A 16,801-nucleotide genomic window follows, 5' to 3' on the forward strand; every position below is an offset into this window, starting at 1 on the left:
TCTTACACTGACACACCAAGTCCGAATGGGATAACTATTTTACATCCCAACTCTTCTAGCCTATATGAAAAAACATTTATTTCAGAATGCCATACAATAATTATAATATACTTATAATATATACCCTTTATGAGCCCCGGATACAACGTTTAAATATGTTAAATTAACAGTGAGTTTGTATCCAGTCGTCCTGGTGTAGGAGTATGAATCGTGGCTTCATATGTTAAAGGTCTTGAGTTCGATTCTCCGCTTAGACACTGGAAATTTAATGGATTTTTTCTACATAATTTTGAAAGTCTTTATTCCGCTTAATTATTTCTAAGTTTCATTGTGTGTTCGACATTCCCGCCAAAATATTACAGAACAAAAGAAAGCCTGCAGAACAAAGAAACTCAAGGTAGAGTGATCTGGTAGGGGTGATCCGACTCAGATCACCCCTGTTAGAACAAAGGAGTTGGGATGTAATTAAAAAGAAAAGTATGTCAATATTGAAAAGTGAAACAAAGTTCCACCAGGAATAACCATTTCGTTGACTGACCTGGGATACACAAATCATTCTTATACAGATAAAACGATGTTATAAATATATTTTCTACCTATAACATGAAATGAAAAAAAAAAAACAGAAAAATCCGATTGCACATCCTCGCTATCTATTTATATTTACTTTTATATCGGGTTATCGAAGGTCTTCGAAGGTAATCTCGGTGGAATATTGGATGGCGTATGGTCTAAAAAAAACGTACAAAATGCTGATGCATTATAGCGAGCAAATGCATTGTTAATTGTTTCATTTGGACTTTTTATAATTTGGATATTCGTTTTAATATGTTATAAATAAAATATGAGAATTTGGGTCAAATCGGTGAACATAAATTTGACAGTTAATGTCTATTTAAATTTGTTTGTATTTCTGTACCAAATCTCTCTTTTAGATAATCATTAAATTATTACTTTATGGTGTACAGTAATATATTTTATAGTGTTATGATATGACTTTCTATTGTTAGGTTTATCCCCCTGGACATCTTTGTTTTAACATGTTTGATCCTGGATATGGACCATATGTTACGGTACTAGTATTTCGGAGCTTGCATTTTCTACCATGATCTCATAAAATGAGGATTGCTGCTAATAAGAAGGCTATTAAACCAAGAGTTCCATGTGCTGAAGTTGAAATCATCCCTTCGAAAATCTTACGGACGCCATCTCGAGTTGACGACGGATATGTTCCAATTGTCGTAACCACAATTCCGTCCTGTTTTCCCCGAATGTGACCTACCGAATTAGACATATCACCGGATTTGTTCTTACATGAGCAACACGACGGGTGCCACAGGTGAAGTAGGATCTTCTTATCCTTCCTGAGCACCTGAGATCACAACCGGTTTTTAGTGGGGTTCGTGTTGCTCAGTCTTTAGTTTTTATTTGTTGTGTTTTGTAAATTGTTGTTTTTATCTTTTGGTCTTTTTCTTTTTTTTTGTCATGGCGTTGTCAGTTTATTATCGACTTGTGAGTTTGAATGTCCCTTTGGTATCTTTCGCCTCTCTTTAATTTTGTCCATTCAGTATTACAGTTGTAAAATATTATTAAATTCTATCAGCAAATAGTAAATGTATTTTGTTTACGAAACCGGTTTGACCAATTTGTATTGTCAGCTATCTGTATGTAACGTGTTGTTAAAATTTGAAAAGATGTTGGACTAATGCCACATGCAGAAACTTTACCATCATCTTACATTTTGATATAATGTAACCTACAAACCAATCTGAATAAAATATGGTTGAATATATTTCTCCTGAGTTCCGCTCAATATTTGGATGATAAATCTTTGTGGTAAATTCTACCTGAAATAATAAAACATGTATTAGATCAATTTAAGAAATACTACCAAAACACAACTTGGCATATCTTCGTTAATTATCACAGTACGGAGCAATAACTCACAGTTTTAATTGTTTCAACTAATTTAGAAGATGATTATCCTAGTTGTGATGCCTTGCGTCTTAACCTATTTGTTATACGTAACATCAAGACGCATATGTAATATAATTCACCTGTTACAACTAAGTGTATATGGTTTTAGTTCCCTCCCAACCCACTTTATTTTGACAATAAAACTTTTGCATTTGAGTGAAAGCCATAATTCAGAGATGATGTCTCTTTAATTGCTACTTAATTATGTATTTTCTTTACCTTTTATATAACTTAAAGGAGTAGGCCCAGTAAGACCCCTTTTTGGCCCCAAAATATAGCAGTTTTACAAAATTGTTAAAACGTAATTTTTAGCTATTTATTGGAAAGAAGAATACTTCTGTTACATAAATATGGGCTGTTTTTGACAATACAATGCACATGTATCGGGTACTAGCATCATTAAGTCATGCTAAATTACTGAAATCTTCGAAATTTTAGCATTTTGGTTAATTTTTAGACGGTTTCCGTCAGAAATGGAAGTGGCCGCATTTGTGTTCATTCTTAATATCTAAATATAAGTTGTATTTGATGATAATACATAACATATATAAAGGTTGAGAATGAACACGGATGCGGCCACTTTCATTTTTGACAAAAAAACATCTGAAAAGTGACATATTATGGCAAATTTGATAGATTTTTCATGTTTAAGCTTGAATTTGAGCATCTTTAATGACTAAATCAGTTCAAATCTTTCACATAAACTAATTGAATCGACTGAAGTAGACACTTAAGTGTTTAAAAAGTGTCCAAAATCATTCATCAGATGAACCTGAATTTTGAGGCCAAAATCGACCCTTACCGGACCTACTCCTTTGCGAATTCTTTGATAAGCTAGGAGGGTATCTACAAGACAATAATATTAGAATAAATAGACTTACCTTTGGGGGGTTAAAGGGGTAAGTAGTGGGAAACGTTATTCGCAAGAAGAACACTCCTCCAGCGTAAGGACTGTCATCCTGTAACGACACAATTTATATAGTAAATGTATTATCAGTATTGTTCAATCTGTACAATTATATCAAAGGGGCATTAGCTACGAGATATAAAAAAAGTTTAAATTGATTTTTTTTTGTTCAATCATTAATGAAAATGAAATAGTGCAATGGTAATTCGCTTCTAGCAGCAAATTTGGTTCAGTTTTGACACAATAAGCTACGAATCATTGCTGATGAATTATTCACTTGCAAGCAAAAAATTCGACCTCATTAAATATCCGTTTTCATGTGACCTTCAATTTATCCTATTAGCTGGAGATGGGTTACGCATGTATTCAGCTATTAAAAAGAAAAGAATATCCATATTGAAAGTGAAACAAAGATGAACCACTTGGTTGACTGATTCGATCTACAAAATATCATTCTTATACAGGTAAAAACTACTTTTTAACCTACAATATGAAATCAAACAGACCCAGAAAAATCCAAATGCACGTGGTTTCTATCTATTTATATTGATAATTATGTTTATATCGGGATAAATGAAAGTCGACAGTCTTCGGAGGTCTTCTCGATGGTTAATTAGATGACGTCTACACAGGAAATGTTGATATATATATTATCGAGTTCATGCATTGTTAATTGTTTATTTTTAGCCTTTTTGTAATTTGGATATAAGTTTTAGTATGTTATAAATCAAATTTGAGAATTTGAGTCAAATCGGTGAACATAAATTTGACATCTAATGCCCCTTTAGATATTAAGCGCGGTAGGTATAGTTACCGGCTGGGATCGTGTTTTTTTTCGAGTGTGACCACGTTTTTCGAGTGAATATGATAAAAAATGTAAACAAACAGAAATCTTTTTTTTTTGTAAGACGTGAAATAGATGCTTAAACTTACTATACAAGATCATATTAGGTAAGTTAGTATTGGTGATAAAAAAAATCATCACTCGTACATTATTTTGTGTTCTAAAAGTTTAATTTAGCTTTGCATTTGCTTTAATTCCAAAACATAGATTCAAGCTATTTTCATACAAGTACTAATACAAATGTCATAGGCAATGCATATTTGGAATCTATATATCCTTTGATATAGACACTTTACAAAAATTCTTGTTTTTGCATGAAAAGGACATTTTTAGAATACATTTATTTTTATATGTCTGTGTTTTTTAGAGAGCAGCCCGTTTTTTTTTTAGTGCGGTCCAGGTTTAATCGAGTGATTTAACAAAATGTTATATGTCACTGCGATTACGTTTAAAAAGCAATGAAAAGATTTAAATAAAGTACTTTTCAAAGCACAAAACCAATGCATTTAACCAGTTTGATGATACCGTAGTACGTAACACGTACATTCGTAAAAAGCATCGTATATTTGTATATAGTATTGTTTGCCGCATCTTATTTATTGCATGGACACCGGTATTGGTATATTTGGATAGATCAAACATGTGCAAGCCCATGTTAATATGGTGAAACTATCCAACAAGTCAACGCCGAGGTACACCTGTTGTATCGATCCAAACATATGTATGTCGATGTCGATTCAACCAAATATGCATATCATACAGTAGATATTCGTGTTGTTAACAATATTAATGTGATCACATACATATATATAAAGAAAATGAGATGTAATATGAATGTCAATGAGACAACCATCCACAAGAGTTCAAATGACGAAGATAAAAGTAGATATAGGTCACCGTGAACCAACGACAACCACTGACTTACAGGCTCTTGGCTTGGGACAGACATATAAAGATTGTGGCGGAGCTAAACGTGTTTGCAAGCCCTAACACCCCCTAACGTTGGACAGTGGTGTTACAGCACAAAATAAGAACTAACTGTAAAAATCAGTTACAAATGACCATTCATGTGACGCGCAGTTTATGTTTCGTTTGTGGTATCCTGGTGTGCTGTCAAAAATTTATGCGAGTTGTCCGTTGTTATTCTGCGGTTTACATGTTGTATTGTACTATTATATTATTTATTTATATATTTCTCTGTGCTGAGTGTTCTTGCGTTTGTTTGTACTGTATTCCTGTCACGTAGTGTTGTCATTTTAGTGGTATTTTTAACATTGCCATATAAGCGGGAGGTTTGGCAAGCAATTAAACCAGGTTCAACCCACCATTTTGTCTTAAAATGTCCTGTACCAAGTCAGGAATAAGGCAGTTGTTATCCACAGTCCGTTTCTTTGTATGTTGGCGTTTGCTTTTGTTGTACTTCAGTGTTTCTGTTGTTCTGTTGTTTTCCTCTTATAGTCGATGTGTTTCCCTTGGTTTTAGTTTGTTACCTGGATTATTTTTGCTTAATAGAATTATGACTATTGAACAGCGGAATACTACTGTTGCTTTTATTTACTCAAAAAATCGGTATGAAGCACAAACAAACCAACTAACATAAAAACAATAAATCCAAAGTATCGATATAAGAATAATCGCGGTTACTGAAAGCTAGTTCAAAGCCTGTTACAACTAATAAATAAATAATGGTTTCCCAGAATAAAGTATCAAGCAGTACAATGTTGGATTGAGACGAACGTACATTGTGTGTGATAAGCGGGTATGTGTATTTTTTTTTACAGAAAATACATCCTAAATGTTTCATTTACTATTTGTCTTGATGATAATTTGTTTTATCGTTCTATGAATGGAAAACAAAAACAATTTTCAAATGCTTCTACTTTGATGAGGAGTATGACCAAGCGTATGTTATACTTGGTTACACAGCAATAAAACCCCACGATAGCTTCCTTTCCATCACTTAGCTTTGTTTTTGTGCTTTTGATTTTGCCATTTGATTAGGGACTTTCCGTTTTGAATTTTCCTCGGAGTTCAGTATTTTTGTGATTTAACTTTTTAGCAGTGCTTCAAAAATGGATCTCTATTCTAGTTTTTACAATTCTTTCAAAAGAATCATATAAAAGCTTATAGTGACTTGGCTGGTCCCAGGCCACTCTTAGTATAATATATGTGGTAAACTGCATTTTACTGAATTTATAACTTCTGTCCCTCTTTGTTTTCTTAATCTATTTTTAAAACGCAAGGTTTCGCCAATGTAATATATATAAATCATAAACAATTATTTACTGTAAAAAATATTGTAGCATGAAATGATATTGAAAAGACTATGAGTCCCCTGTTCTCGGTTCTAAAGACAGTTTTACAAAGAACCCAGTAATTTCTAATATATGTTAGTACTGCAACGTTATAGTTAAATGTTATCAGAACAGAAAATTATCATAAAATTGAAAAGGGTTAAATTTGATCAACATAGTAATATGTTTTGTTACTTACTAGGAATATATAATGTTGCCCTTCGCTAAATTACAGTTACAGACTAGAAATAGGTAGAGTTTAAGCCCAAGAATGCCTTCTTTCTTATTCACATTTTCTAAGAAAAACCCAGACCATTGGTTTAAAAACCCGGACGTTTTAAATGTTGCTCTCGAAAAAACACGTACAATATAAAACACTGAATTATTAGTGAACTACATGGAAATTGTGCATCGTTTGTGCTCAAAACATGTTTAGTATTCAGAATAAGATGAACAGTCATGAATAAAACTATTATATAGGCGAAATAGCAGTAAATTGATCTGATCGCATGTAATATCACTCGAAAAAACCTGATCTACACTCGAAAAAAGTGGACCGATTCACTCGAAAAAACACGATCTCTGCCGGACACTATACCTACCGTGTTAAGTGTTGCATATTTAAATTTTTTAAACAATGATTAAATAGGTTTCCATTCTCGTCGCGACATAGCCATTGTAACTCCCGTCAGCACCATTAAACGAGTAATACTGATATTGAATTTTTTTCATTTCTAAATTCGTCAAATAACATTCCTTTAGCTTTATTAACGACTCCTATAACGATTTAATACATTTTAACTTATTAATGACAAAGCCTGGCCTGTACTCACTGGTCCCGTTATCATTCCTTGCCATTTGAATACTGAAAAATACAAAATAAAGGTTTGATATTTTTGTTGTTGGGTTGATGTCTCATTGGTGTATATACAAAATCATTTTAAACATATTGTTTAAATATATCTTTTCTCCTTTAAGATATCCATTCAATTTACAGTAATCTACTATTTCAAACTTTATGTCATTTTAATTCAATACAGATTCTATTAATAGGTTTTCTGTAATATGATTCTTACGTATCCATTGTAATGGGCGAATTTATGACAGAACTATAAATTTGCTACCTACTCAGAATGATAGACAACAAAAAAATTCACTGATATGATATGTATATATATAGAAAAATCTACATGCTACATTTTTTACATATTTTAATATGATTTATCTCTTGAATATCATGCTGTTAAATTTATCAACTTCCTTCTCAGATATAAGTTATCAGAACTATTTCATATCAGCTCCAGGTTTACATGGTTTAGTGTAGCTTTTTTTTTAATTATAAATTGCGACCATGTGTCAACGAACGTCGTGAGTGATCCTAAAGAAATTTGGTTGCCCACTAGGTGCCTTTTTATTATTTGTGTCGATGAGTTGCTGTTTCATTGACCATATCCCCACACATTCTTTCATTTCATGTGAAACAGTTCCCATATCGAACCATACTGAAATAATTTGAAACAATGCCTTTTTAGATTGATAACAGTCCTTCATTAAGACATAGGCTATAAGTAAGACATCTGAATGATATAAGTCATTAACTATTGAAAATGCAGTTTCAAACTTACAGTCGTCGCCTATTGGGCCCGCTGAACAACCTGGAGGAGGATCTCTAGTAATCTCTGAAAGTTCCTGGAAGAAACATTGCAGCTCAAAGTAATGCAAATCAAGTCTATCAATGATGATAACAATCAAAGACACTGTATTAATAAAGAAACAACCTAATTGGCATAAAAGGAAAGAATAGAGGCATACGAACTACCAGCCTGAATCATCCAATTGTCAAAAAAATATCTATAATTGGATTCAAGATAAGAAGCCAAACTCTAAAATTTCTCAAAATTGTTATTTAAGGGCAAAACTCTAGGACCTATAAATATAAAAAGCAAGATTGTCCTTTTCCAAATTTGAATATTTCAGATTCGAGAAAAGCAAAGCGAACATTTTCGACACAACAGATAATTATTTGTTCCCCATTGTTTATTTTCTTTATTCAGACGATGACGTTCCTTTGGCCCTCCTAATGGTGTGTATATCTCACACTTAGTTCGTTATGATTGTGTCTGTAGTAACGCTTTAGATTTCAATGAGCGTAATATATGTATAACTGGCAAATTAAGTCAGGGATTTCTTTGTCATAAATTACTTAACATTTTACTAGATTCTTTCATATAGCACAGATTTGGTTTTAAAGTTTGGTTGAACTGTACAAGTCCTATTAAAAATGGGAAATCACATGCTAATATTTACGGTAATATAGTTTAGAAAGCCCGTAAAATTAGATACAACTCATTAAAACTTATTGATCTCTGAATAAACTTATCATTACAGGATGCAAATTTACCAACATCGTAATAAGGTCATTGCATGTTGTTTTTATCGGTACTTACATTGATTTTGCATTTCACAACTAAAAAAAACCATCTGGATATATTACTATACATATCTTTAAAACTGCCTGTCGACATAATGTACTTATATTTTGGCATTGCAAAAGGTCATGCCTTATTTTGACTGTTTATGACGCCTTTACACTCAATCCGTCGGATGTGTACTGATTGATATTTTAATCTAAGAGAAAGTGGTGTATTTATTAGCTGATATTAGATTTGAAGGAGCTTTCAATATATGCGAGTGCTCTTAGAATCGTATTTTGTACATTTTGTCTTTATGTTAATTTTTTTGTGCATCGTGCCGTTCTTATTATCAAGCCGTTTCCAATTAATTTCTTCTGTTTGTTCCTTTGTTGAATTGTTACATCATATTCCAAGGTTAGGGGGTTGAGCACTCACAAAATAACATGCTTAAACCAGCCAATTTCTCAATGTGCTTATCCCAATTAAGAAGACTGTAATTCATTGTTTATCATTGCTTGCTATCTGATATATTTGTTTATCGTTTATTATATATTTAGTTCGTCATAAATCAGGCCGTTGAGTTTTTTCTTACTTTTTGCCTAATGGTTTTGATCAAGTAGCATTTCTGAAGATCTTGTGTTCCTCATATACTAATATATAGAGTGTCGACCTATACATTATAGTTTTCGAGATTATGCGCACTAACTCGAAAACAAGTCCAAATTCGTCATTCAAGGGCAATAACTCATGTAAGCAGTCGTTCAAAGGTCTCGGTCATAAAAGATTTTTTTCTACATCTTAAAACTTTTATCTTTTTCGCTGTATCAATTCTCTGTCTATCTATTAGGATTTTAAGATAATAAGCAATACGCAAACATTTTTTATAAATCGTTAGCGAATGGCAGTAACTCCTTGAAGGAGCAATCTTCTAATGATTTTGGTGAAATTGGGAAGTAGGTTGATTTTGATGTTTTGAGCAATAAACTCATCATAGATACCAGGATTCAAATTTGTACGCCAAAAGCGCGTTTCTACATAAGACTCATCAGTGACGCTCGAATCAAAAGAGTTTAAAATACAAAATTAAGAACGAAGTTGAAGATATATTAATATAATCAATACTACACCTGGTATTAATTTTCCTATCTATTTCTGATTTTGAGATACTAGAAATGTAAAACATTTTACCGGCATGTTCTATTATAGCATTGGCCGCTATGTTGTTTATAAAATGTCATTAATGTTGCATTTTATTGTGTAATAAAATATTATTTTCGATCTTCCTGCGATTGTTGTAAGCCAATACGGATTCTATATAGAATAACCTTTGATTGTGTCGAAGTAAAAAAAAAAATTGTTGGACAAGGCTTTGAAGAAGTATAATGTGAGGCTAAACCGAGCATTTCGATCCCGTTTCGAGCAGTGTATACATAAATTTTATATTTTGAGACAATGTTTAGTTGTTTTCTTTAAACCGTAACTTTTACAAAAAAGTAAAGTAACAAAAATACCGAACTCCAAGGAAAATTCAAAACGGAAAGTCCCTTATAAACTGTTCCAAATTAAATATCTGGGGTATAAAGACGATCAATTTTTAATTTGCAGCGGACGATTAAAATATTCCACGAACCTGTATTCCTAATTGACGTCATACATAACACTCTACGGAAACACATTATAAACCTTAACACAAGGCGATATACGCTCAGTGTATATGACAAATTATTATAAATAGATAATCGGTCAATGCAATTTGACTGGACAAAAAGCACAATTAAGTATTAAAATGAAACAAACATGTAATGTAATGTAAATTGTACATGATCAAAGAAATTGTAAGTTGATGTCTATTTTGTAGTTTACGTTTTGTCTGTTTGCTGGTATTTAGATGAAAATGACTGATATGAAAAAAGGCATTTTGTTTATGTAATGACTTACCCTTTTTATTCTTTTTTCTGCCATTTATAATAATTTCCGGTAGAACTAAGTCATAACCCCAAAAAGTATTAAAAATAAGATAACACCGGCATTATTTTTAGAACAGATATCTGACTGTTTCCGTTTTAAATCAAATTGAGAGAAAAATTAAAAAAATGTATTTCGGAAGAAGATCGGACCGCAAACGGTGCATAAATAGCCGTATGTCCAATGCAACATTTTTAACGTTGTACATAATATTTTTAAAATATCTACAACACTTTAGGTACTAATTTTCCGGATGTTCAGGAAAACAAAACATGGTTTCAAATTGAAAGAAAAATTATTTAGATTGTGCATAATTGTTAAGTCTATTAATTACACCTTTGCATATAATTTGGTGTTCTGTGTAATCAATAATGACCTCATTTAACAAATTCTGGAATTAACGAAACGCTGTAATCTTATGATTGTTGACTCATTTTGCATCGACCCAGTTAAACAGATATTCCAGACAGGTGGAACAATGTAATCTGTCTGGAATAAACATTTCTCGTTTTTTATATAGATTAAACCGTTGGTTTTCCTGTTTGAATGGTTTTACACTAGTCATTTTTGAAGCCCTTTATAGCTTGCTGTTCGGTGTGAGCCAAGGCTCCGTGTTGAAGGCCGTATTTTGACCTATTATTGTTTACTTTTACGAATTGTGACTTATATGGAGAGTTGTCTCATTAGCACTCATACCACATCTTCTTATATCTATTTATGAAAGTTGCTTGAATCAACAGAATATTTGATTTACTTGTAATTCAATTTTAAATTAAAATGAGAAAACATAAAGAATGACTCTACTGTATTCATCAGGGATTACCATTAGATATTCGTCAAGAAGATGCAAGGGGATTTTAGGAATGCATACTTCGACCTGGTAAAGACTGAAAAAAGACAGGATGAAAATGAATATTCTGCTCAACAAAATACAAAACAACAGTTGTGTAAAAAGTAAAAATAATTTTCGCACGGCTGAATTCAAATGGTCGTACATCGATTAAGTAGATACAAACCAAAGCAACGTAAACTGATGGAACCGCAAGAAATCCACAAGAAAAAAGACCGGATATGTCGAGTTTGTGGATAGGGTTAGCGTCTCCCGCTAAGAAGACATCAACCGAAATGCAAATCAACACGTGGTCAAAATTCACAATTGGGAATAGGAAGTGATCGTTCAAATAACAGATCTCATGCGTCTAAAGATCTAAAACATGGCTAGTGAGTTGAGCCACTGACACATGATATCATTAAACTAATCTGATAGTGACTGTAAGACTTTTGTGGTGTTGATTTTAATCTTTTACATTCTGTTGGGGCAGTTTTTGTGTAAACAGCACATTCCTGCTAATGAAGTTCGTATAGTGGAAACTGCACGAGCACAATGTATTAATTGAGAAGTGTAAACGCCATCCGATGGCATTTGGAATAAAGTATATTACAGTTGAGGAAAGGGAAGTTGACTATCAGAATGTTGAAATCATCACGTTTATCATAGATTCAAGTTTGAAATCGTCCGTCTTTGTTTATATCGTGGAAACGATCAAGATATGAAACAGACCTTATAGTTTCGGTAGTATCCTTTCTCTGAAATTTATTTTTCGTCAGTGGCACTAGAACAAAATATTGGTTACTAAAAAAATAAAAAACTTTACCAGCATTTAACCTGACCTAACACAGAAAAAGAGTTTAAAACAAGATAAAGAACAACTGTAACTGCATTATTTGAAATATTGGTTACAAGACAATCAAAATCAAAATCTAGATTATAAAAAGATTAAATCTTCAGCTTTTATTCGAGTGTACTATGCATGTAAACTAAAAATTTACTGTTATTTAATCGGTTTTAAATGTTTGTAAATATAAAAATTAATTGGAAAAAATAAATTAACATAAATAAGAAAAATAAAAACATATAAATTTAATGTAAAAAAGATATTTAAATCAAATATATATTGGAGTAAATTAGAAAAATAAAATCCTGTAAATTAAATGTAAATAAGATTAAATCAGAAATTTAGCTGATTTTCTAAATTTCTCTAAATTTGTAGTTTAATTTGTTAATAAATGTTTTGTAAATTTTAAACCTGAAACTAACGATTATTTTAAATTCTGTAAACGCATCATTTCATGCAGTGAACCTGTACATCAGAAAGATACAGTAGTTTGACTACTTAGACCACTCGACCACCGGTGCCCCTTTATATACATATATATATAGATTATCTATTTGGGTTAATTTAACGATGCAATTCATTTAAAACTTATTTTAGATAAAGTCTATACTCATTGGTCCCGCTACTACGGCTTCCCATGTGAATACTAAGCAAATTCAAAATATAGGTTTAATGTTTTTGTTGTTGGTTGATGTCTGATAGACGTATACCCACAATCTCATTTCACTTTATATAAGTTTTATCAAATTTAGATGCTATAATAAAAGTGTACTCATGTATCCATTTTGTTTAAGAACTTTGGTAAGAAATAGAAATTCGCTGGTTTGTCAGAATTATAAGCAACTTTGAAATTCACTGAGATGTCGCGCAAAATGTAGACATTTTTGTTAACATATTTTGATCTGATTTCTATCTTAAACATCATACTTTTACATGTTATCAACAGTCTTGTTCGATAATAAATATCATAACTAATCCATATCAGCTCAAGGTTTAAAGTAGAATTTTATCATAATACATGACCATGCCTATCCAAATCAATGAACGTCGTCATTTGTCGTCTTATGTCTTATCTTAATGTTTCGTTTTTTTTTGTTTATTTTGAGATTTTGAGGGGATGGTAGATATGTGATAGTTTACAATTAGTTAATCCCTCTCTACATTTGTGCGCTTGTACAAAGTCATGTAATCTGAACCCTATGTTTCATTGTTATTTGTTTTTGTTTATTCGTCTATCATTTTGAAGGAGTCAGGTGCTGTTGGTTGATGTGACATTTTGCTGTCCTCAATATGTTTTTTTTTCATTATTGTGTTTTTGAGTTGCGTTTCATTAACCTTACTCTAAAATCTCTTTTCATTTAATACGAAACAGTTTCTATAGGTTGCACTTTGCAAATACAGCTGTTTCACAAGCCACGCCTCTTTTGAGGAGATATATAATATTCATAGATATTTTGTTTTGTTTACGTACTGGTTCCCAGATATGATCTCTATGTTTCATCTCATAGAGAAATAACTTGGGAATATTTCCAATATAAAAACACATGGTAACGGCGATAATTGAATTCTGATGGAGACCCAGAGTGAAGGTCTGGGTAGTACAGAATTTAAGTTTAAACTCTTAGAAGTTCGGGGCATAAAAATGTTGAAAATATGCCGCACATTCCTATGTTTTGACCTTTGAATAAAAAAGTAGTGCATATCAACTTTCCGTTCTAGGATATGGTTTTTTTTAAGGAAACTTCATAGTAAACATGGCATAGCTAAAGGGAGTTCCTATGGGAAATTGCATTGTCTATATTTACAGAAGTGCAACCTATATCTGGACTCACTGAAATAATTTGAAATATACATATTCTAACCGCCCTTGACCTAGTCCATATATGAATCGCTGAATGATACACTGTATTATAAAAATAAGAAGATGTGAAATGATTGGCAATGAGACAACTCTCCACAAGAGACCAAATGACACATAAATTAACAACTATAGGTTACCGTACGGCCTTCAACAATGCACAAAGCCCATACCGCATAGTAAGTCTATTATTATTAAAAATGCAGTTTTAAACTAAGTCATCACCGATTTGGTAATAACTCTTATAAGAAATCTTGCAATTGTTTTGGTCAAAATATAATTAAAGGCAACAGTAGTATACCGGTGTTCAAAAGTCATAAATCGGTTGAGAGAAAACAAATCCGGGTTACAAACCAAAACCGAGGAAAACACATCAACTATTAAGAGGAAAACAAAGGAACAACATGACACCGAAGTGTAACAAAAACAAACGCCAACACACATAGAAACGAACGTATTGATATCAACTGCCATATTCCTGACTTGGTACAGGACATTTTAAGAACAAATGGTGGGTTGAACCTGGTTTCATGGCATGCCAAACCTACCGCTTTATGACAATGTTAGAAAATATCGCTAAAACACTACGTGACAGAAATACAGCACAAACACACGCAAGAACATTCATAACTGAGAAACGCACAAACAAATAATATAATAATCGACACAACATGCAAACCACAGAACAACAACGAACATATTCCATCAACAAAAAACACCACAGGATATCAAAAACAGTATAATTTTTGTATTGCTGGTCATTGCTGTTGTTAAATTTTGATAGTTTTCAATACACAAGACACTATTTAAAAAAAAACAAGTAAAAAATCGTGTTGATATCTTCCCCCTATATTTTAGGGGAAATGACTCTATAAAATGTCATTTAATGGATTCGGTCATATTAACATTTTGTAGATCTTGTATTGCTATTGATAATGTTTCAAGTTTTGCCTGTCTGTCATATTTTTTGAGATGCAAAAATTATAAAATTGATAAGGAATCATCTAATGATTTCGCATACTAAGAATATTTGTAGATTTTGTGTTGCTGATATTTTATCTTGTTTTTAGTTTCTACCTACATTATAGTTTTTTAGATTGATGACAAAAATTTGTCGAAAACCATTATTTATTATCAACAACTCCTTCAAGGAGTCGTTCAATAGTTTCGGTCATTTACACAGTTTTTCTAGATCTTGTATGAGTGATCATCTTTTATGTTAACAGTTTGTATTTCCGTAAACTAGTTTATCGTGTTAAACATGTTAAAATTAGCTATGGAAATAAGTAAGATTTTTCATATCCGTTCACAATAACAGATGTGTTTTTTTCCATATATTTTCTTCTTCAGGTTCACCTGGGATTTTCACGCTACGTAAAAGATATAATAATGAAAAAACATGGTTTTTAAGTGTGCCAATTTTGTAATAAAATGAGAAAAAGTAGCAAACAAATAAAGAAAAGAGAAAAAGTATAAAGAAAAACTGTGAAAAATAAAAATGATAAGTCAATGCAATAACAGATTACAGAAATGAACGATGTATAGATTAACGAAAAATCTAATTGCAGAAAAGGTTAACAATAAAAATATTTTCTTGAATAAGCGTTATTATACCCCCACGCAATTTATTGCATTGGGTATAATGTTTTTGACCCGTCCGTCTGTCTGTCCGTCCGTCAGTCCTGTTCTTGTCATCGCAACTCCTCTGAAACCACACAGAATTTCATGAAACTTTGTAGATAATAAGGACATACTATGTAGATGTGCATATGGACAGGAAATTATGATTCATTTTTTTTTCTAGAAGTTATGCCTCTTTGAACTGATTGGACTCAATTGACTACTGCAACTGTTTGTTATCGCAACTCCTCTGAAACCACACACCAGAATATCATGAAACTTTGTAGTTAATGAGGACATATGTTAATGTGCATCTTCACAAGAAAATTTTTATCAGTTGACTTTTGTAGAGTTATGAGTTTTTGAACTTAGAAATCTGGTGAGATTTTGTTTGTCCAGTGACAATGTGGGGGCGTCGGGTATGTGAGCGTGCTCACAAAGGTTCTTTAATTTCTGAAGATACAGAAAAATGCCATAAAAATTTAAAGAATATAGAAATTGACCACCTATCAATACCCTCTTGTATATAAATCAAAAAGACATGAAAATAGGTTTTATTTACTATGTAACTACTTACTTTGTTTAGTCGTCTTTTTGGCGTTTGTATAGAATGTTTTAGAAGAGAAGTCATGACGCAAGCAAAGTATTTAGTTTGAACGTTGCTTTCAATTTAGACTTGTTTATATTTTTTCGTTTGGGCTTGTATTATATTTGCCTTCGGGTTGATATGATCCGTTCATCTTATTTTGACTCCTCAAAATTCAAGAGTCTATCCTAAATTGAGGTAAATTGTATGGCTTTCCAAATACCGTTTCGATTCCTTACATCACTGAAGAGACATTAATTGTCGAAATCCGGATATGGTGTGCAAAAACCTTTGCACCTTTTGTTTGCGGTATACCATCTTTTCCGCAAGTTTATTGTTTTCTGTTTAGTATTAAATTTTTAATTAAGATCCATTTATTACATCGGTGATCCGTTTATTTGGCGATCGCCAATGGCAGTCAGCAGGGTTTAAGAACATTTGTTGTTCGACCTGTTAGTCAAATGCGTTTTGTTAAAATATACTCTTTCAGTTTTTTGGTCTTTTGGAAACTGTTGTTTGTGCTAGCTGTATTTAGACCCCTCTAACAAGAAATTTGTTTTGCATGTACATGTATAAAAATTGCGGTTTGTATACAACACGATCATAGGTTTGAACGTTGTTTTCAATTTAGACTTGTTTATATTTTTTGATATATATATA

General features: G+C 32.0%; 2 protein-coding genes across 3 annotated transcripts in view; both read right to left on the bottom strand.

Moving 5' to 3' along the window:
• Positions 1–16,801, bottom strand: part of LOC127712030 (ubiquitin-conjugating enzyme E2-17 kDa-like) — a 38,655-nt gene that overhangs the window by 20,778 nt on the left and 1,076 nt on the right. The gene's annotated exons all lie outside the window — the stretch shown is intronic.
• Positions 1,680–10,398, bottom strand: LOC127712900 (putative ubiquitin-conjugating enzyme E2 D2-like protein). Its single transcript, XM_052219498.1, has 5 exons — positions 10,375–10,398; positions 7,648–7,711; positions 6,856–6,887; positions 2,859–2,936; positions 1,680–1,847 (listed from the first exon to the last, which is right to left on the bottom strand). Exons 1-5 carry the CDS (start codon positions 10,396–10,398, stop codon positions 1,680–1,682), a joined length of 366 nt encoding a protein of 121 aa, XP_052075458.1.

This window comes from Mytilus californianus, unplaced genomic scaffold, assembly GCF_021869535.1.
Source record: "Mytilus californianus isolate M0D057914Y unplaced genomic scaffold, xbMytCali1.0.p SCAF_8, whole genome shotgun sequence".
NCBI lineage: Eukaryota > Metazoa > Mollusca > Bivalvia > Mytilida > Mytilidae > Mytilus > Mytilus californianus.